The sequence below is a fragment of the Paramisgurnus dabryanus genome, chromosome 12 (assembly GCF_030506205.2).
Source record: "Paramisgurnus dabryanus chromosome 12, PD_genome_1.1, whole genome shotgun sequence".
NCBI lineage: Eukaryota > Metazoa > Chordata > Actinopteri > Cypriniformes > Cobitidae > Paramisgurnus > Paramisgurnus dabryanus.
In genome coordinates, this window is record NC_133348.1 from 4,571,181 (window position 1) to 4,597,472 (window position 26,292).

At 35.9% G+C, this 26,292-nt stretch overlaps 1 protein-coding gene across 2 annotated transcripts in view; it reads left to right on the top strand.

Annotated features, from left to right (window-relative positions):
- tbc1d32 (TBC1 domain family, member 32) overlaps nt 1-25,023 on the top strand; it is a 48,421-nt gene extending 23,398 nt beyond the window's left edge. For both annotated transcript variants that reach the window (XM_065256243.2, XM_065256244.2), the window contains exons 24-34: nt 106-228; nt 592-700; nt 2,698-2,791; nt 3,506-3,625; nt 5,211-5,294; nt 7,897-7,966; nt 9,900-10,015; nt 11,632-11,786; nt 13,653-13,793; nt 20,902-21,090; nt 24,727-25,023. In XM_065256243.2, coding sequence (XP_065112315.2) covers nt 106-228; nt 592-700; nt 2,698-2,791; nt 3,506-3,625; nt 5,211-5,294; nt 7,897-7,966; nt 9,900-10,015; nt 11,632-11,786; nt 13,653-13,793; nt 20,902-21,090; nt 24,727-24,846 — 1,321 coding nt within the window. In that variant the 3' untranslated portion in view covers nt 24,847-25,023. The remainder of the gene's footprint in view (nt 1-105; nt 229-591; nt 701-2,697; nt 2,792-3,505; nt 3,626-5,210; nt 5,295-7,896; nt 7,967-9,899; nt 10,016-11,631; nt 11,787-13,652; nt 13,794-20,901; nt 21,091-24,726) is intronic.
- The last annotated feature ends 1,269 nt before the right edge of the window (nt 25,024-26,292 follow it).

Genomic DNA, 26,292 nt, shown 5'->3' on the forward strand with positions numbered 1-26,292 from the left:
CTTGAGTTGTGAAAAAGCATTATTATATAAATCAAACTTTCATTTCATGCTGATTTTTTGCTTGTGAGATGTTTGTTGGTGATTAAACACTTGTTCTCTCTCCAGGCTCCTCAGCGTACTGTGCTGTAACCTGGATACTTTTCTTCTTTTGGAGTCTCAGTTCAATGTCTCCGAGTTACTGCTACAGGGTCTAAGGGATAACGTGACAGAGCCGCCCTCTGGTGAAGGGTGGGTGGTCATCTATGACTTCACTGTAGTTTAACACAACACACATAAATGGACAGCATAATAGTTACTTTCTAAAACCGATTATAAAAAAGTTGCATTTTATTATGCACAGTTCAGATTTAAGTAAAATTAAGTACCAAATATAAGAAAAAATTGCCTTAAGTGTTACTAATATAATATAAGCTCGAATAAACAGCAGCATAATATGGTGTTATGATAATCTGATCCCCATCTAAAATGCTAATTTAATTTCTTTAATACTGTACCAGAAGTTAATATATATGTGTATTTGTGTGTACAGTATTTATATACACTATGGTTATTGATTGCTTATTTATACTGCCTTACTGTAATTATTCCTAGGGAGTTTATCATTGATGGGCTGTCTGTGGAAAGAAACCACATCCTGGTTAGAATCGGTGCAGTCGGTGGCCCCTCTGAGAGGAAACTTCCTCCCCGAGCCCTGCAAAAGGTGAGTGCATCTTATCTTACCTTATCTGCTTCCACACTGATCATACAGATGAAGTATAAAGGTAGGGACACACCAAAACTGATGCCAGCAAAATAGCGCCGACTGTGAGGTCAGCTCACATTGCCCCATGCTGGCTGCGTCTGAGTCCAAAGTTGCCCTGGCACACTGAACGGACGGCTGCCAAGTAGCACATTCATTCTGCGCAGTAGTTTGTGTTCATTAGGTTCACCACCAGAAAACCAGAAAGCTGACCGCTGTGATACAAAACATAAACAAAGCAACTCTCGCTCACCACAGACGGATTTGTGATGTCTTATGAGCCATAATAAATTTATCTTTTAAAAATATTCACGTAGAATGATAGGTGAAAAAATGAGATTAGCGCTCTGTGCGTTCCCCCTCTTCATCATTTCTGTTTTTCTTCTTGTGCACTGGTTGTATATGCAGAATGATTCGACTCCTAGACAAGCGCCACAACCGATTTGACATGATAAATCGGACAAAAAAAGGTTATGGTGACTTACTTTAGCGGTCGGTGCCGAACACCAATAAAATTGAGTCAGATGATGCTCAGAACCTGCCTGACCTCTGACCATCGACTTGTTGTGTACCGGGCTTAAGGCTTGCACCGAAAGTCTCACTTTGTGTAAAAGGCCACTTTTTATTACATACGAAGAAACATAATTCACAATTAATTTAATTACGTGGTTAACATTGTTTAATTTAACAAAAGGAAACATCAAATGTTGCATCATAAGATTACAAAAAGGCAGTAAAGTGAGATTGAATCTGTTAACAGAATGAACAGATTATGAAATTTTTGCATGCATTGTGATTGTTCCCTGCATAATGTTTGAATTTATATGCATTACAAATTCTTTTAGGAAAAGACAAACAGGGTATCAAGTATCAGCTTTGAATTCTGAACCTTATCTAGTCAAGAGTTTTTTTTCTGCAGATTTGATGAGGTGCAAGCAGCACATCACCACTAATGCATTCTGATATATATGATATTTAGTTTATTTGATGCAAAATATAAAAAATAATTGCTCATAGTGTTGAAATGACATCTTTATGGATGAACCATCATTATGGCTAAGAAAAAGGCTATTGGTGCATAATGTGAAAGGGTGATTAAAGGTGGAGTATGCAATATAAAAAAAAAACGCTTTGAAAAAGTTAGTCATGCCGAGTAGCAAAACACACTTGTAGTCAATCAGCAGTAAGGGGCGTGTCTACTAATGACGTGGAGAAGAGAGCGCTCAGATCTATCAAACCTCTAGGATAAGCAAATACTGGTGAAAAATTTAAATCAAGCAAGGACACTTACTTGCGCTACTGCGAGTCTTTGAGCCTGTAGCATGCATGTACATGCGATCTACAGTATATCTCCTGCAGACATTTGTCTGCGCTAACCGACCTCTTCCTCTTGTGCCGGGTGTTTAACGTCGCCTTCCACATCAAACGGAGTAAAACCATTTATACATTATAACACACAGTAAAGTACTACCAAAACACATTCGACCTGCATTACCGTAGTAATGTACATTGCTTTTACTCATTTATGACATTGTTGCCTTGGTTGCCTACGTGTGTGGCAGGTGTATCAAAAGAGGGTCCAAATCCTATTAAGGTAGGGGCGTGTTTGTTTTGGTGATTTTAAACATCAACACGGTTACCAGAAATCGCTTACCCCACCTTTTTATGACTAAATATGACATTAATGGCAGAAGGAGACGAAGCTTTGAATTATGACTCATTACTTTATTTATAACAAAAATAAAGCATTATTTCTGATTTTCTTTTCTGTTTCTTTTTTATTTAATTCACATTGCTGGAAAACAAATTAAGCCCCCTGTTTGTTATTCTTTTGCTTTTCAGTTGTCTTGTTACTCTTAGCATCAAATTAAAGTTTTTAATGGATATTAACTATTGCAGTGAGGAATGTAATTGTGTTTAATCTGTATTGAATGCATAATGACCCATCCATCTCACAGGGGAATGATCCTTATCCATGGCCGATGGTGTCCTCCTACCCTCTACCCAAGAATTACATCCTCGACATGCCCAAAACTGTCCGTACTAAACAGGGTAAGAACCCAAAGAAATATTTCTCACTTTTGGAGTAAACTGGGCCTGCTAATAAAATTGTTTATTTTCATGTCATGTCACGCAGAAAGGCAGTATCGCTTGAGAAAAACACCCTTCAATCCAGTCCTTAAATCTATATTTAACTAGCGTAAAATATATTTTAAATGATACATTTAATTATGCTGCATTAAAAAAAAAAATTGCATTGAAATACAGTGTGCTAAATTGTTTTTACTCTTTTTCTGAAAATGTATTTAAGGCTTATACAACGATTTATAACTTCTTATTTTGCAGTTAAATTCCCAATTTAAAGGGTTTTCTGTGGGTCTAAAATATTTTATTCATCAGTCAGGTACAATTTTTTTCCGTCACGAAAAAGACTCATTACTCCTCTTGTCACAGCAATACATCTTTATTACAAAGTGACAGATGTCTCCGGCTAAGTAAATCGGGAATGCGGGTTCTTAACAGCTTGCAAAGACTTTTCTTTAAGAAATAAGCGGCACATGTTTGCAGGCTTATTAAGTATTTCAATGGCGGATGTCTCATGTCTTCAGATGTTTATTAAGTTTGCTATGGAATATTGGCTCATAATTATCTACTATATAACTGTAGTTGGCCTTTAAAATGACAGAGGCATTTTGAAGTGTCACAAAAACTGACTTTGAGAGCGACGTGTACTCAGTAATTGACATCTTGTGCTTTTCCTTTCAGAGCCTGAGATCAGTGCTCTTCTGGCATCCTCTAAAGAGACGGACAGGGACTGGATAGAGGATTGTAGAAGACAGTTCTGCAAGATCATGGCATCGAAATCACATGCTCTCGCTGGATATGGTATGATCTACATTCAACTCTCTCTGAACTTCTCAGCCAGCTGTGTCAATCTCATCCTAAAATTTTTGTTTATTTAAAGAGATACTGTGAGAAGAAAATCAAAATCAAATCTTTAAACAGGACTCCTGTGATCCCACTATATCATATTGGGCTTTGGAAAGAGAGGACTCTGTGAATTTTATTGATGACACTTCTAAGTCTTCAGGGAATGAGTGGCTAAGGTTTTTTTTCCTTCAAAGTAAAAAAAGGCAGACACTCAACTCTTCTATATGATATATCCCATATATTATTTGTTTGGGAATATATATACGTACTGTATATATAATGTGCAAAAGTCTTAGGCCACCATGCTGCAATTAGATTTGTTGTTTTTGCAATGTTATAGTGATCATATATAATTATTTCTCAGTCTATTTATTAAAATACAAACAGAAAATACAGGAAATGTGCATGTAGAATTAAAAACTAAAAAAAAAGGTGTCAAGTATTTAGGTAAACTCACCTTCCACTTGAGCAATAGCAGGCAGCTGCAGGATCTCTGAAACCTAAATTAAATTAAATCCTAATTTATAATTTTAATAGTATGACTTCAGGACTTCAGTCTCCTCAAAAAAGCTCAAGATGTGTTTAGTGCCAAGAGAGGTCACACTAAATACTGACTGATGCCTGAAGTAGACATTGAGTTCTGTTAATTGTTTTGTTAATTTATTTTGTCTCCATATTTTCTGTTTGTATCTTAAAATATATTAAAACTTAAATATGGATGGACCTTAAAACTTTGCTAAAACAACAAAGCTGGTGATGGTGGCCTAAGACTTTTGCACAGTACTGCATAATAATAGGGTACTATTATTATATTGAAAATCTGTCATTTTGTGTGTTTTTCCCCAAATCAGTGAACACACTTATAAACTTGTAAATTAAAGAGTTAAAATCATGGAATTTTTATAAACATTTGGTAGTATTTTTTTGTCCACTAACAACACCAAACGGTAGTAAATTTCCAAGCATTTTCTTATGTGTTAATATAAGATTTGTCACCAAAAATGATTCCATTTGCTGAAACACAGAGAGTGTTGTTGCCAAATTAAGACAAAAAAAAAATGGTTAAAACATGTTATGTTTTATTGGATTAACAGTATGCTTTAAATAAATAATATTTTTACTGACATGGTTTGAAAATGGCCAAGTCTTAATCTATGCTGTTACCTTTGTTAACATGTTATCTCATGTTAAACACACGTTAGGCTACTTTAATTAAATTGTTTTTGTGTAACAGAAACTTATTCAAGATTGGATCTTTTCTCATTCTATCTGCTGAGTTATGAACTCTCCTAGTTTACTTTTCATAGTGATTTCCTGGGCTGAATATTAGACTAAGTAGATAAACAGGACGAATCGCCTAAACTAAGTCCTGTACAGCACTTAGGAAATGAGATTTTAAGCATTCTTCCCAATAGTAACTCTATTTAAAACTCAATAGCTCAAGAAGTTCCTTTTATATATCTGGCATCCAGGCTTTGTGTGATTAGGGCTCTCGTTCTTTATTTTGTTGAGTAAGATCTTTTCTTCTATTTGATCTCAGTGCTCGCTGATCTTCTTGAGAGGGTCGTCTTGCATCTCTCATCTTCATCCACTGACTGCTTCTTTCCACCTGCAGAATATAAAGGTCAGTCAAAAGCACTTGATACAAGATGTTTTCTATATCTAGAAGAGATTTTATTCATTTCCGAAGGCCAGAAGAAAGCTTTAAGAGCAACACAAGAGTGCACATTATGGTTCTGATTGCTCTCGACAGGCAATAATTCACAACACATGGTGGGTGGCCCAAAATTATGTTTATTCTTATTGCAAGTGAACTTTTATGTAGTCCTGGTTTTCTTTTCTTTTACCTTACCTAGTTTTGATGTAGGTTTGTGAGTATAACAGGGGAAATCTGTCTTAAGCTATTGTGTTGTATCTCTTATAATGTCTGCAGAACCTGTAAATGTAACGTGAGCTTTTATTTTCGCGCTTTTTTTGCTAACCGCTTGAGTCGAGCGCAGCTATTATGCTTTACTTTGTGTTTAATTCCATGCATATGAACAAAACTGCGAGAAAGCTGGTTAAGGTGTTTACATGCAACATGAAATCAAGGTAATGAGCAAAAATCTACCTGTGCCGATCAGTTTTAGCTTATACCGTTTATGGGCTTTCCACGATAAAAGAAAACCGTTTTACTCATTTACATGACCTCACACATTATCAGTTTATTAAGCATAATCAGTGTAAGACTGTGCATGTAAACGCACTCATTGTAGAAGACATTCATCTGTCTTCTGTTCCCACAAATGGAATTATTTAGCAAATAATTGAGGCTCTTTGGGTTTTCATTCATTAAATATAATGATTCCGAGAAACAATATTGGTTGTGCTCTTTTTTTCTAAATCCCAGCTGCGAGAAAAATCTACAGGGCTGAGCCTTTTTAATATGACTAATCCAGAAGAAAAATGATCAGCTTTCTTAAACCATTATTGTTTTAAGATTTATTATCAGCGTTTTATAATCATGATTATTTTTCTTTATATTTGCCTCCATGGTATGAATAAAACACTTTACTGAAACATTTACTGTAATATTTTTACAAAACTGCTTTATATAAGGAACTTTGAGTTGGAATGGTAAACTTTTAGTTTAATGCCAAATATCTCAGTTGTGTGTTTGTACTATTAGTCTGTTAGAAAATTTGATAGTGTGTGTTAATGCCATTTGATTTGCACACAAATATAAAACAATACAATAGGCTGAAATTTAGGTAGGAAAATAATACACAAATTGCAAAACAAAACACAAAAATCTATTGTCCCGTACACAGTGCATATTAATTTGGTTGTCACTTTACCTTTTAATGCTTAATCCTGTTCGGCACACACACAGCTCAGTAATTTATGGGACTGACAACCACATTTTACAACCGTATTAACTCCTGCAAAATGCAGGTAGTGACAACCGCATTTACAGAAACTCTGCATAGTGTGTACATAACCGAACTGAACAACATATAGTTAATAAAGTGTTTAAACGTGCATCATAGACATTACAGATCTCTCTTCTGAAAAAAATAAATGCCTAGAAATGGAAAAAGTCTTCTGTATGTGCAGTGCAGGACAATGACAGAGGCATGAGCATTTGATGACTAGTGTTGCAAGATCTTTTGGGAAAAAACAGCGAACAAGACAAATCCAATAATAAACCGAAATAAATCCTAATGCTTTACCTCAAAGATCAAAATATTGGGACCGGCACCTTCACACTTTAATAACACCAAAAACTTGATCGCTTCATCAGCCAAAAGCCATAAACAGTTAAAAAACGCTATGCACTTGTCACTCCCGAAAGTTTGCAGTGTGTATGAGGCCTATAGGACTTTATTTGTGTACTGTATAGCTTTGTGGTGGACCATGAGAAAAAGTATTATCTTTTGGTCACATTTTGGCACAATTGCTTTAGCAATGGTCAAAATATGAACCAAATACAGCAGGGAAAATAAGTATTTGATACATCAAAGTATTAAATAAAGTATGTTCAGTACTTATTTCCTGTGTCATTTCACTTTATTTATTATGACTCAACTTGTACACTTAAATGTTCTGATTTCTTGTATTTATATTTTTCTGACAGTGTAGGATAGACAAAATGTTAAATGCCATCTCATTTAAGTTGCTTTGGATAAAAGCATCTGCTAATTTAATAAATGTAAATGTAGCATACACATCCCCTGGTGCTTTATCTATACCCTCCCCTCTCATTTACCTGAGTGTCCGGATCGAGCCATCACAGCACACATGCTTCATCTCACTTAGCCTTTCATGTCATAACCACTGACTGATGTTAGGAACCATGGCTCTCTTACTGGTTAGTTCGTCAGCCAATCAGGACCTGTCCCTGCATAAGGCGGACATCCATCAACATTATGTCATCATTACAAGCCTGACATTGTTTTGGTATTAATGAGGATGGAGGAACGGCCACATAATTATATAAACCGGCTCATTTCACTCTCACCAGGGGCATTTACTCAATTAAGGGCATTGTGAATCATGATAAATTTAGATTGCACAGCTGATGATGATTTGTGGGTTAGCCAATGCTCAGTTGAAATGTATTATTCAAAACACATATTGCAATGCTTCCTAACTACTCTGTTGTTGTTTTTTTACATTTAACTTTGTGGATGAGATGTAAATGTAAAATAATTTCTCTCTTTTTTTTGTGGGGGTTTGGGTTTTAGTAGTGGACCACAGTGTTAAGAGCAAGAGCTTGTCATCCGTGGAGCAGTTAGGTGTGGGGATCTCGCTCAGGTAATCACCAGACATTCAAATCTTCAGCTGAACACCATTTAAAACATTGCAACAATTGGAGAAAACCCTCATACAGTTTAAAATAATCTTTCTTAATTTGTATTTTGTTTTGTATCCCATAAACAAAATGCCGCTTTACAGTATACTGTATGATTTTTGCAGAAGGAATTCATAATGAGTTTTTAATTAGCCTTCTTTTTTTTCTTAAGTAAAGTATCTAAAAATTAAGATAAATGTACTTGAGATGAAAAGCAGCACTGCATAAGATATTAGTATTTCTCAGATTTAAAAAAAAAAAAGTATATTAAAAATTGAAGAGCACATTACTTTTATTGGTAATTTAAACTATATCACAAACATGTTGGCCGGCACAAACCATCCTTATCCTAGAGGCAAGCTGTCTTGTATTTAATATGTTTTTGATGTTGTTGTTGTTTTGCACTGAGATAATTTTCTTCTCATTTACTGTAAATATACACAAGTAGATGTAACAATCTTTAAATAGGGAAAACACATGCAAGTGTTTGGTGGCTTCTAAATTCATCCCTGTTTGGATCCTAAGGAATGAATGGGGCTAGGCTAAATGCTATCACATTACGACGCGCTGTACAAAGATTAAGTGCATGCATTGAATAAAGATGGGTATGTATTTATTTGTCTAAGTTGAGGTTAGAACATAGTAAAATAGAGACTGAGACTGGGATTATGTGGATTTGAAGCTAAAGTATTCAATAAATGAGTGCGTTTACATACACAGAATAAGCGGATAACTCAAAAATCTGCTTATTATAGAAAACTGTTTTCATGCGTTTACATGCAAATCAATAAACCGGCTATGCAGACAACTGCGTTTACATGGTACTTGGAGAATTATCCGTTTTCTCGCAGGCAGTGACGTCACCACCTGTAGTACATAATAGTCGATCAAAAAGCCAACGGCATATCTGTCTTAAGCTGTACTGTTGTATCTCTTCTACAGAACCAGTAAATGTAACATAAGCTTCTATTTTCATAGTTTCTCTGCCAACTGCTTTAGTAAAGCGGAGACTTTTATGCGTTACTTTGCGCTTACTTCCGCGTGTGACGTTTATCTTTCATACGCGGAGACATGCGCACATGGACAAAACCGTGAGAAAGCCGGTTAAGGTGTTTACATGCCACGCGAAATCAGAGTAATGAGCAAAAAACTACCTGTGCCGATCAGTTTTTGCTTACGCTGTTTATGGGCTTTCCCCGATTAAAGAAAAACGCTTTACGCGTTTACATGACCCCACGTGTTATCAGTTTAGTAAGCATAATCGGCGTAAGACTGTGCATGTAAACGCACTCAATGTACAATACGTGCTGAGAGCATTCGGTTAATATAATTATCTCATTTTTGACGGAGGTGGCATTTCGCGGCTTTTGCGTCTGAGCTCTTTGTTTATTTTTAGGTGTTTTAACTAAAAGAAAACAAGTCTTGATTAAGAAAAGGATATATATTCATCAAGTTTACAGAGCTTACAGAGCTTCACTAAAAGGCAATTGTGTTGTGTGCTATGTCAGCGCACTAGTTAAACTCAATATGAACCCATTTAGATATTTTGTCTTTAGGCAATCTAGGCAATGACTGTAATCAGGCGATGCATTATAGTGCACAGCACATTTGGGTAATTGCAAGTCTCTGTAACCCTCATTTGGTGCTGTGCTTCTCAGTGAGAGACTGTAAATGTGTGATAAAACAGACTTTAATTCAATAGAGATATTTGTTCTTATTAGTCTGGAAATAATGCTCGGAGAAAGTTCTAATTATGTAAATGTTCACAAGTTGTTGTTACGCAAGTCATTTTAACAGTGTCTGTTCACTTTTGTTAAGCAAGGTCTTATTGAATAGAATATTAGAATAAATAGCCTTACAAAAGACAGGTGCGTATATTTATGTGTGTTTGTGTAGGTACGGCAAGTTCCTGAAGCTATTGCGTGATGATTCAGAGCAGGATCTGTGTCTCCTACTCAAGCACTGTCAAGAGTTTCTCTCTCAACAGCGGATCAACGTGACCTCTGACCTCTGTATCCTGCTCTTGCTTCTCTGGTAATCCAATGATGGTTGTGACACATCGTAGTACGTGCATTCTGATATTTAACTGAATTTTAACACAGAGTTACCCTTACAGCAATGAATTTTTCATTATATTTATTGCTACTTCAGATTTGTTTATGGTTGATAAACAAATTAGATTTTTTCTCTACGGGTAAAGGTACACTTTTTTAACATTATTGGTAATACTGTAGATGTGGTGATATTTTGCCCAGTTAGTATTTGGTTTTGAGATTATCGGCAGTGCATAACTGTGCCAGTTTGGCTGCTTGACAAGTGTTTGTTTCTGCGTGTCGTGAGGGCTGCAACAACTAATAGATAATAATCGATTATGAAAATAGTTGTCAACTAATGAAAAGTTTGTCTGTGACATCACATGCTTCCGCACCACCGTGGTTTTGGACAGCAAATGCTTGTGTGCTTTATGCTGTGGAAGCTGCACGTTTATATGGGCGGTTTAGTCCAAGACTAAAATGCATGTTTATGTTGTCTCGACTGACAGCAGCTTGTACTGACATATCTAGAAATATATAAGTTGCATTGTTTAGTCTCAAGATGCACACCAGTAATGTTTTTTGTAAGGTATGTTTGTAAAAATTACTTAAAGGGACATTCCACTTTTTTGAAAATATGCTCATTTTCCAGCTCCCCTAGAGTTAAACATTTGATTCTTACCGTTTTGGAATCTATTCAGCTGATCTCCGGGTCTGGCGTACCACTTTTAGCATAGCTTAGCACAATCCATTGAATCTGATTAGACCATTAGCATCACGCTAAAAAATAACCAAAGGGTTTTGATATTTTTCCTATTTAAAACTTGACTCTTCTGTAGTTACATCGTGTTCTAAGACCGACGGAAAATTTAAAGTTGCGATTTTCTAGGCAGATATGGCTAGGTACTATACTCTCATTCTGGCATAATAATCAAGGACTTTGCTACGCAGCAGCTGAAAATAGTCCCCTGCCATTGAAAGTCACTAAGGGGTACTATTTTCGGGCAGTGCATAATATCATTGCGCCTCCAGAAGCCATGTTATAGCACCAAAGTCCTTGATTATTACGCCAGAATGAGAGTATAGTTCCTAGCCATATCTGCCTAGAAAATCGCAACTTTTAATTTTCCGTCGGTCTTAGTACACGATGTAACTTCAGAAGTTGTTTTAAATAGGAAAAATATCAAAACGTATTTTTGAGCGAGATGCTAATGGTCTAATTAGATCTATGGATTATGCTAAGCTAAGCTAAAAGTGCTAGCGCAAGACCCGGAGATCAGCTGAATGGATTCCAGAACGGTAAAAATCAAATGCTTAACTCTAGGGTAGCTGGAAAATGAGCATATTTTCAAAAAAAGTGGAATGTCCCTTTAAATGTCCTGAAAGGCCTTGCCCTCGAAAAAAATAACAGTCCGATTAATAGATTATGAAAATAATCGTTAGTTGAAGCCCTAAGGATAATGTCATGACATCAATACGTTTTAAAGTATAGTTCACTGTCCAAATACATTTTGTGGTCATTCTTATCTGCATTACATCATTGATTGCATTTGAATCAGACGTATGTATTGAAGATTCCTTGACCCATGTGGCAGCCTATTTTCAGGGTGGTTATCCAGGTCACGATTGGTTTGCCTCCACGGTCTTTCTGCTCATGCACGGTGACGTGGGTCGTTCTCTTAGTCTGCTCCTACGTTTCTCCCGTCTGCTGCCGTCTGCCTTCCTGTGGCCCCCGAGACTGCACAGCTCTGTGAGTTACTGCCTGATCTATTAGTATGGCCTTTGTTTTACATTTCTAAGCCCTCCTATCTTTCCCACTCGCTGTAAAATCTCTTTTTCTTTCTTGTCAACATTCATTACATGCAGCCAGGGAAGCGCTTGTCAAAACTGGAGCAACAAATAGCACACAGCATACATTAAAATGTCTCGAGCTTAGCCTGGAATTTTGTAAACTGTTAACAGTTGCGTACACCTCTCTGTTGTAAATGATTGTACTATGGTAATGTGGCGAGTTGCAAACAGCTCATTTGGGTTAACTCACTGCCTAAAACCATCATCTTCATCAACTTATTTGGGACATATCCTCCTATATTAACAGTACCGTAGTGTAAATGTATAGCAAAGTCTCAACCAGCTGACATTTTTCTACCACTATGCTGCACAGTATACAGTATATAAATTTATATCCCATGGCCTTATCCTTCCCTGTTTAATGATGTTATGGATTTATATGGTAGTGTACCTTCCATATCTCCGTGCCACAAACAAAACTGAGCCAATATCTTTCTAATCTCTATGTGCATAAGAAGAGCCTTAATACTAGGAGGAAATGTTGAATATGATATTACTCTGGCGTAGTCATTATAGTGGTCCCTATAAAATTTGGATGGAGTAATCTCGGAGCAGCGGATGGTAAACAGAGCTCAGTTAATAGAGTTTCAGCTGTGGAAATATGTGGGGGAAATGATAATGCGCCACACACAGGAGTTTGTCTGATTACAGTTTCATATTTCTGTGCTGTCAGTGTGGCAATGGATGTAAATCAGTCAGCCGAGGCCTTCAGAGAAAGACAATGGTGACAATTAAAAGAAAAGTCACACAATCTCACACATTAGACAGCCAGTAACATGTTGGCTGTGTCATTAGCATAGGTTTTCTCTGATGCTGCCTTCAATTGAAACACAGATTGCTGTCTGTTGCTTTGTGTGATATCCAGGACAGAGTCTTGCGTGCGGGATGGGTAAACAGTTAATATTTGATGTAACAGATGGAATAATAAGACTGGGTTGCGATCTCTGTCAAACGGGCCGGGGCGGGTATGGAATTAAATGTTGGAAAACGGGTCAGGTGTTCTGTTAATAACTACGGGTGCTGGTTTGTCAAACAGGACCCACGCAGGACTCTGATCCAGGACATTCAGCATCCCCATAAATAAGTTTACTGTCATGTTGCTCCTTTCTTCCTAAAACAAAAAAATTACATATTTGCATAATGTTCAAGTTATTGCTTTTTAAATGAAAGTGGTGAATTTAAATGCTTTTTGCAAAAAAATGAAAACCCTCAACAAAATAGTTCATATTGCTTGAAGATCATCTTCTTTTGATGCCAACAGTGTTATATGTAGGGATGGACGATATGATATATATATATTTTAAACAGATTTAAACAGACAACTATTGGCCCATGTCGATATTAAACACTTTTATAAGTCGACTCTGTTCATACCGGTGTTCCACAAGGGTCAGTATTGGGTCCCTTACTATTTAGTATATAATAATTAATTAATGAACAATCGTTATCAGCCTTTCATGTGCTATTGCCGATATGCGATGGTTTCAAATTCATAAAAAATTGGCCAATACATATCACCAGCCTATACATTGGTGCATCACTAGTTATCTGATGGGTTTGAAATGACATGAGAACCAATTCTTCATTTTTAAGCACACTATCCCTTTAAATTGTTAATTATATGAAAGTTTAGTTATACATATGTTTTGTGTGTGTGTGTGTGTGTGTGTGTGTGTGTGTGTGTGTGTGTGTGTGTGTGTGTGTGTGTGTGTGTGTGTGTGTGTGTGTGTGTGTGTGTGTGTGTGTGTGTGTGTGTTTGTTGTAGGTGCACCTTCCTATAGAGATCGCTCAGTCAGGTATTCATCCCATCTACTCCTGCACTGCTCACTATGTTGAGATGTTACTGAATGCTGAGGTTCCTCTGGTCTTCTCTGCCTTTAGGATGTCTGGCTTTACTCCCTCTCAGGTGTTGTATTTAAAAAAAGTGTTTTTTGCATATTGTTGTTTTATATTTAAAATTAATCACAAAATGCCAGTGTTGCTAAACAATCAGATGATGTGATTGGCATTTCTGAATAAAATGATTTGTTATTTTCAACCCAGCGTTGGGTCAAACAGGGACAAACCTGTTATGTACAAAAGTACTGAATTTTTAGGATGTCTAGGAGCCCTTATTCCAAAGCAGCCTGGGGACAAACCTGTAATTTACAAAAATGACAGTTTCATCTGGTGTGAAAAAGGTTTGCGGTTTTAAGGTCTACCACTCATCATAAATAACCCCTATAGCATTCTTTATAAAGGTAAAGAGTAGTATTTGAAACCTACCTATTTCAGATTCAAATATGTTAGGTGTACAAGCATGTTGTGTTAAAGCTATTGGGGGTTATTTGCTTTTTTGTTTGGCAAGGGGAAATTGATGTTGGAGGCATGTTAAGATTTTTAAGTATAGGGCCATGCAGAGACCTTTAAAGGGCCAGGTGCTCATAAAAAGCCACATGGAACATTCCTTGCTTACACAGATATAAATATGGATGCAAATAAAAACCAAAACAGAATACAAGACAATTTTAAGTCTAAAAATGTTCTTAATTTTCCTTGCAAATAAAGTGAGATAGGAAAGTCTATATAGACAGAGTTGTGTGTGCATCTACACAGTATGCAATTTTGTGATAATTATATCATATATTGTATTGTGACTGTAAGATACTATTAAGTTTACAGGCTATTGTGGATTTTTTTTGTCAAATTTAAAATATAATTATATTCTAATTCTGTTGAATTTAATCTTTTTTAATGATTTAAATAATTATAATAATATTAAAAATAAAAATTATGGAGGATAATAAAATCAGTATGAGCCAGTTTTCTGAAAACTATTTTTATGGCACTATTGGATTTTTAATTAAAACTGTTATTTGTAGGCTAATTCAAAGTATGAATAGTTTTTAGTTTAGTCAAATAACATTTAGACCAGAAACCTTGAAGCCTGTAAATTATTTCTCCCCACAAACAGCAAGAGCGAAGTGAGTGAACATACATGCATCATTGTTTATAAACAAAAGCTGTGCATGCTCTCTTCACATCGTTCTTGTAAAATAATAAATGAGAATCTTTATAGACAAATGCACAGATTACTCTGTAGAACAATCTCTCTAGGATTTATATTATATTGTTTCTGCCTCTATTTTTGTCAAATTTAGTCCAGCAGTCTAGGACAAATTTTTCTTAAACTTTTAAATGTTCTCCACCTCTTTGTTACACGGACATAACTAAAAATACATTTATCTGAATTATCTGGATAGTGCCTGAACTCTTAGAATGAATGTGTTAAAAACATCAGAATTCACCCATCTCTGTGTTATTATTGAAACAACACTTTTTTTGTTACTTTTAACACAACTTGAGTTTTTTATGTGTTGTTTTGGATAAGGTTTTTTTTTAATATTTAATGGGATAGTTCTCCAAAAAATTTACTCACTTTAAAGTTTTTCCAAACCTGTTGGAGCAGATGGTGTCATGGACAGTGCTCCGACATATGGTGCAGATGCACTTCCGGCGAATCCCGGCTCGAGGTCCTTTGCCGATCCCATACCCCTCTCTCCACCCAAAATGGCCCAAAAAATAACTTTAAAAAAAGTTTTTTCCAAACCTGTATACATTTCTTTGTTCTGCTGAACACAAATACAAATTTGAAATATGTTAAACGAACACGCCCAGATTTTGGGAATTTAGCTTATTCACCGTATCGCCTAGAGTTAGATAAGTCCATACATACCTTTCTCATCTCCGTGCGTGCTGTAACTCTGTCTGACGCAGCCCCGCTAGCTTAGCTTAGCACAAAGACTGGAAGTGAATGGGTTTAGCTAGCATACTGCTCCCAATAAGTGACAAAATAACGCAAACATTTTCTTATTTATGTGTTGTGATTTCTATAGTCACACCGTGTACAAATAACAAGGTGATATGAGACACAGAGATCTTTTAACAGTATACATACTGGGAACTTTATTAACAGAAGGCGAAGCACTGCTACTTGGGCGGAGTGATTTGCACAACTCTGACCGAACTCTCTGCTCCTCACCAGGGGCTTCTCGGGTGCTGTGAGCAATCAATCCGCCCAAATAGCAGTGCTTCGCCTTCTGTTAATATAGTTCCCAGTATGTATTAGGGGTGGGCCGATCCAATACTTTGGATTGGAAACCGGGTCGATCCAGGCCTTTTTTGCTGGATCGGGTATCGGAAAAACGGGGCCGATCCAAATCCGATACTGTGCGTTACTTGTGGTTGTTACTGTCATGCTACAGAAAAGTCAAACTATTATAAAAGCACCATAAATGTTATTATACACTATATTCAAAATCTTCCTAATATATTCAACATCCTTATGCGAAAAACAAATGCAAATATGAAGATATTTAAGGTCACAAAAACTGAATGGTTTGGTGCTCGCCGAGTAAATACACTGGAGTAGCGTGAATTAAATATGTCACACACACACACACACACACACACACACACACACACACACACACACACACACACACACACACACACACACACACGCACTTTCTGGTTTCCATGTTTTTTGGGGACATTCCATAGACGTAATGCATTTTATTCTGTACAAACTGTATATTCTATTCCCCTTACCTGCCCCATTCCCTAACCCCAACCATCACAGGAAACTGTCTGATACCTTAGATTTTCAAGAAACATCATTCTGTTTGATTTATTAGCTTGTTTCCTCATGGGGACATCAAAATGTCCCCACAAGGTCACAAAAATACTGCTATTCCTATCTTTGTGGGGACAATTGGTCCCCCCAACGTGATAATTACCCGGCCACACACACACACACACACACACACACACACACACACACACACACACACACACACACACACACACACACACACACACACACACACACACTGGTTTCCATGTTTTGTGGGGACATTCCATAGACGTAATGCATTTTATACCATACAAACTGTATATTCTATTCCCCTTACCTGCCCCATTCCCTAACCCCAACCATCACAAAAACCTTTCATGTACCTTAGATTTTCAATAAACATCATCTTGTTTGATTTATAAGCTTGTTTCCTCATGGGGACATCAAAATGTCCCCACAAGGTCACAAAAACACTGGTATTCCTATCTTTGTGGGGACAATTGGTCCCCACAACGTGATAATTACCAGGTACACACACACACACACACACACACACAAAAGCCGTATTTTAAACATCTGATTAAAAAGTCTTTCATGTTGTGACAGTTTGCGCAATTAAGTAAAAATGTACTTGAACTATTTATTTGCTCAGTCGTATGTCCACTCAAAAACAATTAATAAATATTTAAGAAAACTTACATTCTTTTAACTTGTTTCTCATTAAAAAAAAAATTCACTTGAAATTATATTCTCCTGATTTTGTGCAACATTTTTTGTGTGTATATGTGTGCGTATATTTATGTGTTTATACACACACAATTCTAAATGGATCAAGAAAAATACTAGTATTGGATCGGGATCGGGATCGGTCGATAATCAGAATACAGGTATCGAAAACGTATCGGTAATGGAAAAAGTGGATCGGCCCAGCCCTAGTATGTATACTGTTAAAAGATCTCTGTGTCTCATACGACCTTGTTATTTGTACACGGTGTGACTATACAAATCACAACACATAAATAGGAAAATGTTCGCGTTATTTTGTCACTTATTGGGAGCAGTATGCTAGCTAAACCCATTCACTTCCAGTCTTTGTGCTAAGCTAAGCTAGCGGGGGCTGCGTCAGACAGAGTTACAGCACGCACCGAAATGAGATAGGTATGTTTGGACTTATCTAACTCTGGGGGATACGGTGAATAAGCTAAATTCCCAAAATCTGGGAGTGTTCCTTTAAGAACCAAACAGATCTCGGGCACCATTCACTTCCGTAGTATTATTGTTTTTCTATTATGTAAGTCAAAGGTGCCCCAGATCTGCTTGGTTACAAACATTTGTTAAAATGTATTCCTTTGTGTTCGGCAGAACAAAGAATGTTATACAGGTTTGGACTTTAGGTAGCATGCACACCAAAGCTTTTAAGCCTGCGGCCGGTTTATGTTTTCAATTGTTTCCAATGGAAGCGCAGCGTTTTTTTGCGCTGTAAGCCGGCTCTCTGAAGTTTCTCTGCACTAAGCGCTGAGCACCGAGAGTTATTCAACTTTGGGTGATTAGCTTAGCTCGTCAATGTCAGCTCTCAAACAGCCATCCGATCACAGTGGAGGGGTGGCAGATATCACAACAACCAACTCGTGCATCGTACACCGACTGATAAACAAAGCAGAAGTATAAAAGCAACCAAAGCCGTCAGCTGAAGCAAGCCAGCTGAAATAAAGCTGGCAGTTGGCATCCACCAGGCGTTTCAGCAGCACAAAAAAGCTTTGGTGTGCACACTCCCTTAGGGTGAGTAAACACAGAATTTTTACTTTTCTGTGAACTATTCCTTTAAGGAGTGTTTCAATATAAGAATAGTAAATGGGTTGTTTGTATATATACAGTATAATGTCAGAAGGAAGATTTTAGAGTTCCTCAGCCTCAAAAGAAGTAAATCACTTTGCGGTTTATAAACCGTAAAACTACACAGCAGAAACAGATTGTAATTGTCTTCTTCTGGTACTTTGAGACTTTAAATTAGAGAATGTGTGTTGTGATATTCAGCATCTTGTTAAATCTGCATACCCTAAAGAGAGATGAATTTATAATGCTAGAATTTCTGCAGCTCCAAACCGAAATACAAAAATAACAAGTTTCAAAAAATCACCCCCAAACAGTGCTGTAACTATTCAGCCTCAACACATGCCATTCTTTAGCCATGAAGGATCTGGTAAAAAATTATTATTATCAGCTTATTAATGGAAATTGTGCATTGTGGATTAGGCTATATAAATCTAATTGATTAATGGAAACAAAATGACTAAATAATAATATGGGTGCATATATTTAAATGTTATTTAAAATGTATTTATTTTACTTTGTTTCTTTGTATTTTATATGTTCAGCTATACTGCCCTAAAAAGGCGAAGTGCAGTAACTACGTAAACACTGAAACTGAGAAAAATGCCCTTAAAGCAACACTATGTAGTTTTTTTACCTTTAAATAATGTCTCTAAAATTATTTCATTGATAGAACAACTTTTAACTGGACAAATTGTACTGTTGCTGCAACCTGAGCAGCCTCCTAGCTGCTACAAGCACACTCTGAAAGTGGCGGTGGAGGGTAGAGCACACAGTCCCTCCCCTCCCCCTGCCTGCAGAAGAGTGTCTGATACCAGGCACTGTTGCGCTTTTCAACCACATGGGGGAGCTGTAAGTCATTTTTACATGGAAACTACATAGTGTTGCTTTAAAGTTTTTAAAACCAGCCAGTCAAACATGTTACTGCAATTTTGGCACACATGTTTCTCTGATATGGGACAAAATTGAACCAGGAGACTTTGTCACAGGACACATAAGATCTCACAAAGCCCATTTAAACCCTCAATTTTGACCAAATGCGTAGTTACTGCGCTTTGGCTTTGTAGGGCAGTATATTAATATATAAGTACATATTGTTTTTATTGTTTTTTACTGTTGTCTGAGTCTATTCATGACGTTTGCATGTTTTTTACATCAAAAGCAATAAGTAATAGGCCATTTTGTACCCTGGTTTTGAGGTTGGCTCGAGAAATGCTCCGTTTTGATGGGACAGCCGCATTGACGACTTGGAAGTAAACGCCCACTGCTATGATTGGATAACAGTTTTTTGTAGTCAAACTAACTTTTAATACTCAATGGCCATAAAAATGTGATGCAAAACAAAAGTATTTTTTTGTAAATTATTCAAATATAAAAAGACCAATAATTATCTAATATCTAGTAATAAGTTAGTAGTAGTGAATACTTACTTTCTCAAAATCACATTTTGTGATAATTCTGCCGTAAATGTATCAAATCAGGAACATCTCTTTTAAATTGTAGGTGTTTTAAAAGGGAAGACAAAATACTGATTTAAAATGGTGTTGTTGTTATTTCAGTTTAAAAACTAGTTTTGTATTGACAAAAATTGATGGAAAGAAGATTTTCTTGTTTGAAATTGAATGTCACCTCTATCAGAGAGGGCGTCCATATCTGTGCACCCGAAGAGAGTGTTTTGAATTCTAGACAATAGAGAGAGAGAGAGAGAGAGAGAGAGAGAGAGAGAGAGAGACTGATGCTGTATAAATTGCCTGTTGAAGTGTTGTGAATGTACAGGAGTGGATTGATATCTGTGATACTGCAGAATAATTGGACATCGTCTGAAGAGCATTGTTTCACCTGAATTGAGGTCTGTGAAGCCTACAGACAACAATAATTTCACAATATTTGACATTGATTTATACTAATGAGTCATTTATATGATTCAGAAATCATTGTACAGTTACAAATACCTAACATCCTAAATTAAACACCAGTTTCTAAGTAAATAAATCAAGTTTAACACGGTTATATGTAGTACTCAGTTTGTAAATGTATCTTGTTATGAGGATATTTATTTTCTTAGAATATGTAATACTGATTCAAGTAATGAGTTTTTGTTTGTTTGTTTTTATTATATGTTTAAAATATATTTCTAACTAATCATTGCCAGTGACTGAATCAGACTGTGACTGATCTCTTGCTTATTTTGTTTAATATTGAATCATTTAAAAATGTAGGTTAATTAGTTAACATTAGTTAAGGTATTACCTAACATGAACAAATCATGAGCAATACATTTGTTATAGTATTTATTCATCTTTGTTAATGTTAGCTTTTAATTGTTTGTTCATGTTAGTTCTGAGTGCATTAACTAACGTTAAGAAGATTTTAATAAAGTATCAGTAATTGTTGAAATAAACATTAACAAAGATTAATAAAAGCTATATAAGTGCAGTTAATTATTAGTTCATGGTAACTAATGTAAACCAATGAACCTTATTGTAAAGTGTTACCAATTTAGGATGCAAATATTGCATTTCTTCAATTTATAATCTTTCTTTCTCTTCCTCCTCCACCTGTTAAACAGATCTGTATTCAATGGCTTGGCCAGTGTTTCTGGAACTACTTGGACTGGTCTGAGATCTGTCACTATGTAGCCACATGCATCATCATGGGACCAGATTACCAGGTGTACATGTGTGTCGCTGCTCTGCGGCATCTGGAGCAGGAAATCCTACAGCACACACAGACACAAGACCTGCAGGTTTTCCTTAAGGTGCCTTTACCTATGTGACCCAGTCATTTCACTGTTGTCTACATAAAAACGTCCTGTACATAATATAGGGGCGGTTTCCCGGACAAGGATTAGACTAGTCCTAGACTAAATTAAATGAAGGAACTGTCCAAACTGGAAACAACTTGCACAAAAATATCTTAAAATACACCAGTGCCCTTTGTTTTGCCTCAAAATTTACACAAGTTATGTAAGGAATAATTGACGACGGGCCATTGAATTATAAGAAAATAATGCACACCCAAGGTGGTAATGCGGCACAATTTTCAAATAATTCAAAGGACCGGAGTCATTTATTCCGCTTATACCACGGTTACCACAAACATTGCTCTGGTGCCTATTTTTAAGACATTTGACAAGTTATGTGTGCCGTTTACAGAAAAATAATGCATACCCGTGGAACATTTCTTAACCAATCAGAATACAGCATTCAACAGACCCGTGGTATAAGTTTTAAGTAAGGCATGTTTGGTATATTTCCTAATTAAACTAAGGCCTAGTACTGGCTTAAGATAATCCCTGTCTGGAATACCACTTTATAAAGATCACCCCGTACATAGTATAAAGAACATTTTGTGAAAATATAATTTTGATTTCTTATACATTTAGCAAGGTCATGTCAATGATTGAAATCAGTTTGTGAAATCAAACTTTAATGCCACCAATCTCATCATTTCATTATCAGACTTGAACCTGGATTTTACAAAGAGGGTCAAATATTGTATACACACTAATATAAAGCGGTTTTAACCCTATAGAGAAGTATTTACAGGTCAAATTTATTCAAAACAGACCTTAATTTGTTCTTAAACAGTCAGTGGTGTCAGTAGGTTGTATGATTTTTGGCCTGCTGGGAAATCAAAACTAAATATTTTCTTGCCAGACGTGCCTGTACATATACACTTGGGGAACGTGACTGACCTAAATAAGATAATTTTACTACTGTGCTTGTTTTAACTCTAAAACTTAGTTTAGTTTTTTATATAGCACCATTTAACAACAGTCGTTGGCCATAGTGCTGTACACATCTGGTAAAAATAGTGTAAAAGCCTTACTTTAAACAAAGACTGTGATTTGACCCAATCTGGCAGCTGCATTTTAGACTAAAACTTGTATGTGAATTGATGTCCGGAAGAACAAACCATTTCAGACAATTCTTTTTGAGGATTTGTACATATCCACTTATCTGCGTTTCATCTAAATTAAAGATGGGAATGAAAATCTTCATGTTATTCTAACTCAACATAGCCGAAATGAAATTCAACTAAATTTATCCTTTGTAAGCAAGATTTCAAAAGAAATTGTCTGTAACTATTGAATACTTGCAACACTTTGAAAAGTCTGATGCATTGTACAGAACCGGTTAAGGTTTTTTTTTCTAGAAATGTTATCAGCAATAGTCAGCAGTAAAAGAGTTTAACGTCTGCAGATAATGGGTACTTCTAATTAATATGTCATTTTATTGTTTCATTTTAAACACACCGGCGGTCGTTCTTGCTCGGAAGTCATATATTTGTTCAGCTTTAGGAAATACATCTGGACTTTTTTCCACCGTGGCTCTAATTGGTTTTCCTAATAGCGCTAAAGTTTGATGATATTGTAGTTTTGTTACCACAGCGGTGTGGACAAAAAATTCATGCAATTTCAATTTTCATTTTCAAGTTAACTATTTCTTTAAGTACAAAGACCTCGATGAGACCTCAGTTATGGCAGGCAATCACTAGCAATAACTACTTTCTCATGTAGGGTTTTTCAAGGACCATATACTTTAAATATTGCAGTGATGGAGAGTAATCATCAGCCTGTTATTTCATTGGCTGCTGAAGACGGATTACATTGCAAGACCTTCTGTTTTTAAACGCATGACATCTGTTTTTCTGTTGTTTTTTAAAGCATTGCGTTTATCTATTGTTTTTCATTGCCAAATTGACTGCCGTGGTCTGCAATTACACCCCGAAACTGCTTACACTGCAGGCATGTTTTTTTAACACAACCTACTCATAAACCTTTATTGTCCTTTCCCCAATTTCCATATTCATCGTGAACCGAAGTGTCCTTTTGTAACTTGAGGCATAACTTCTAGGCTGTAGATTCATCCGCTGACTTGTCATAAATAGAGAAAAGTTTGTTGTGCTGTTTATAAACTACATTACTTATCCACATTACATGCCAGCATTGTTTATTTAAGGAAAAAGGTGTAATCCCATTTCACATAAGCCCTATTTGATGGGATTAGTTTTACATGACGTGGGGTAAAGCAATTATTGTAGAGCTTCTTAGTTATTTTTTTGTTCCATTTAGTTCCAAATTAAGGATAAAAATGGGGTGAAATGTCTGTAGGCACGTTTTGACATAAATTCTTACTTTCAGTTAACGGTTGGCAACTCGATTATTAGTGTACATAATATATATATATATATATATATATACACTCACCTAAAGGATTATTAGGAACACCATAGTAATACTGTGTTTGACCCCCTTTCGCCTTCAGAACTGCCTTAATTCTACGTGGCATTGATTCAACAAGGTGCTGAAAGCATTCTTTAGAAATGTTGATAGGATAGTATCTTGCAGTTGATGGAGATTTGTGGGATGCACATCCAGGGCATGAAGATGCTCTATTGGGTTGAGATCTGGTGACTGTGGGGGCCATTTTAGTACAGTGAAATCATTGTCATGTTCAAGAAACCAAATTGAAATGATTCGAGCTTTGTAACATGGTGCATTATTCTGCTGGAGTAGCCATCAGAGGATGGGTACATGGTGGTCATGAAGGGATGAATATGGGCGGAAACAATGCTCAGGTAGGCCGTGGCATTGAAATGACTCCCAATTGAAACTAAGGGGCCTAAAGTGTGCCAAGAAAACATCCCCACACCATTACACCACCACCACCAGCCTGCACAGTGGTAACAAGGCATGATAGATCACACCGTGATTTTATGATTTTCACAAAAGTTTCACAAAATGCCTTCCAGGAAAATGTTCTTCTAAAAATATATAAACATACAAATATATCAAATGAAAGAACAGACCCTCTGCTTTTAAACGAACAATAAACAAACAAACAAACCGAAAAAAAGTTTCATCCTATCTTTATTTTAATTCTGCTTATAAACTCTTAAATATGGGTATTTTTCTTCAAAAATACATTTTTTTAGCATAAAGCTGAAATAATTGCATTTTTGTAAAGTAATTTTTATAGAGTTCAACTATCAAAACATACACGGAGTGTTAAATTAATAAATAGGTTTTTTTTACTTCAGTTTTTTATATAAATTTGTATAAGCCATCTAGTGGATAATAGCGTTATTACAGATAAACTCATAAAATCTCATCAGGAACACGTTTTTTCATTAAATGTTTTCTCTTAATTGACGAGATAATTCGCCAATGACGGGGAAACAGATAATGAAGAACATCTCGCTGGTCAGTGAGATTTGGCAGAATTGTTCATTCTCATAAGCTGTAAAATCTTGCATCTTTTCAACCACTTTGTATGTAGGATAATCATCCAACTTTCTTTCATAGATCTAAAGATGTTATTATATGAAACATAGTTTTTTTCTTTTAGACTGACTTTCTCATGCTTATGAACTCTTTGTATGCTTGCAGGAAGAACCGATCCATGGCTTTAGGGTGAGTAATTACCTGGAGTACATGGAAGGACTGGAACACAATTACAGGTCCATGGTGCTCTCGGACATGAGGAGCATCTTAGCAAAGAACAGCTAGCAGGAAAAAGACCGCCGGAGATCTACAGAGACTTGAGTAAAGCGGGAAATGAACATTGCACCATTGCATGTGGTGCAGAGTGGAAATGAGAACATGGAGTGTTTTGATAGCGCGGTGCAGCATGCTCAACGTGTTAAGAGGCTTGTGTTTTCTTCATTTTTATATACATATTTAGTGCTGGGCATAGATTAATCTAGATTAATTTTATACAAAATTAAAGTAATTTTTTTGCATAATTTATGAGTGTGTGCTGTGTGTAATTATTATATTTATATAAATACACGCAAATTCATGTATTTATTTAAGAAACATTTGCATGTGTATATATATATTTATTTATATTTTTATATATTAATAAAAAAGATTTATAAATAAAAAGATTATTTATATGTATGTATGTTTAAATATACATAATATTTACACACAGAACAAACTTATATATTATGCAAAAAATTACTCTAATTTTGTATGAGATTAATTTAGATTAATCTATGCCCAGCACTATTAAATATATATCGATTTTGAATTCTTATGCTTAAGTATTTTCTCCTGGAGATTATATACATTAATTGAGATGTACAGCAGAGCAAATAAGTGGATGTAGTAAATTGTAGCTGTGTCGAAGATTAAATGTAATATTTATCTTAGTTATCTTTTTTATATATGTATTATTAATCTTAGTATATTTGTGACCCTATCTACACTGTTAAAAAAAATGCTGTACTGTAGTTATGCAGCTGTCTGCCAATAACTTATTGTAGATTCAAATTTATATTATTTACTGGCAACAATTCAAAGTTAAATGAACATTAACAAGTCTTTGTTTTTACAGAATAAAACTATAAAATAACAGCCTCATGCAAAGTATTCTGGGAACCAGAAATCCTCATCAACCGTTTTCAGGTTTTTTTCTTCAGATTTTGGTTCCCAGAATGCTTTGCATGAGGCTCTTATTTTAGCTTTATTCGTAAAGATGAGGGGCCAGATTTACTTAACGGGGCAAATAAGCATGAGAGCGCAATTAAAAAAAAGTGCCAATGGGAGTGGGAATCTGCAGGTTATTTACTTAAAAAGCGCAAATTAAATAACACAGGCACAACAGCTGATGTCCATAATGACCAACGCAATCTACTAAGAGCAGTGCAAATTAGTTCAGGGTCGCAAATAAGCAAAGCTGATCGTGAGTTCAGCACCACAGACATCGCAGCGGAAAATTTGGGGTGTGTAATCCCAGCTAACGAAGCCATAGTACACTGAAAAGAACTGGAGGAAAAAATATGAAGGTTTACAAGAAGCTTTAAAATGACTGGTATTGTGTGACTTCTCCTAGTGACTTCTCTTTTATTTACTTAAAAATAAAAAAAACATGGCTAAGCAAACAATATTTTTGAAAAAGATGTTCCTCTGGCATTCCAAATACATGTTAAAACAATCCTCTGCTTTGTA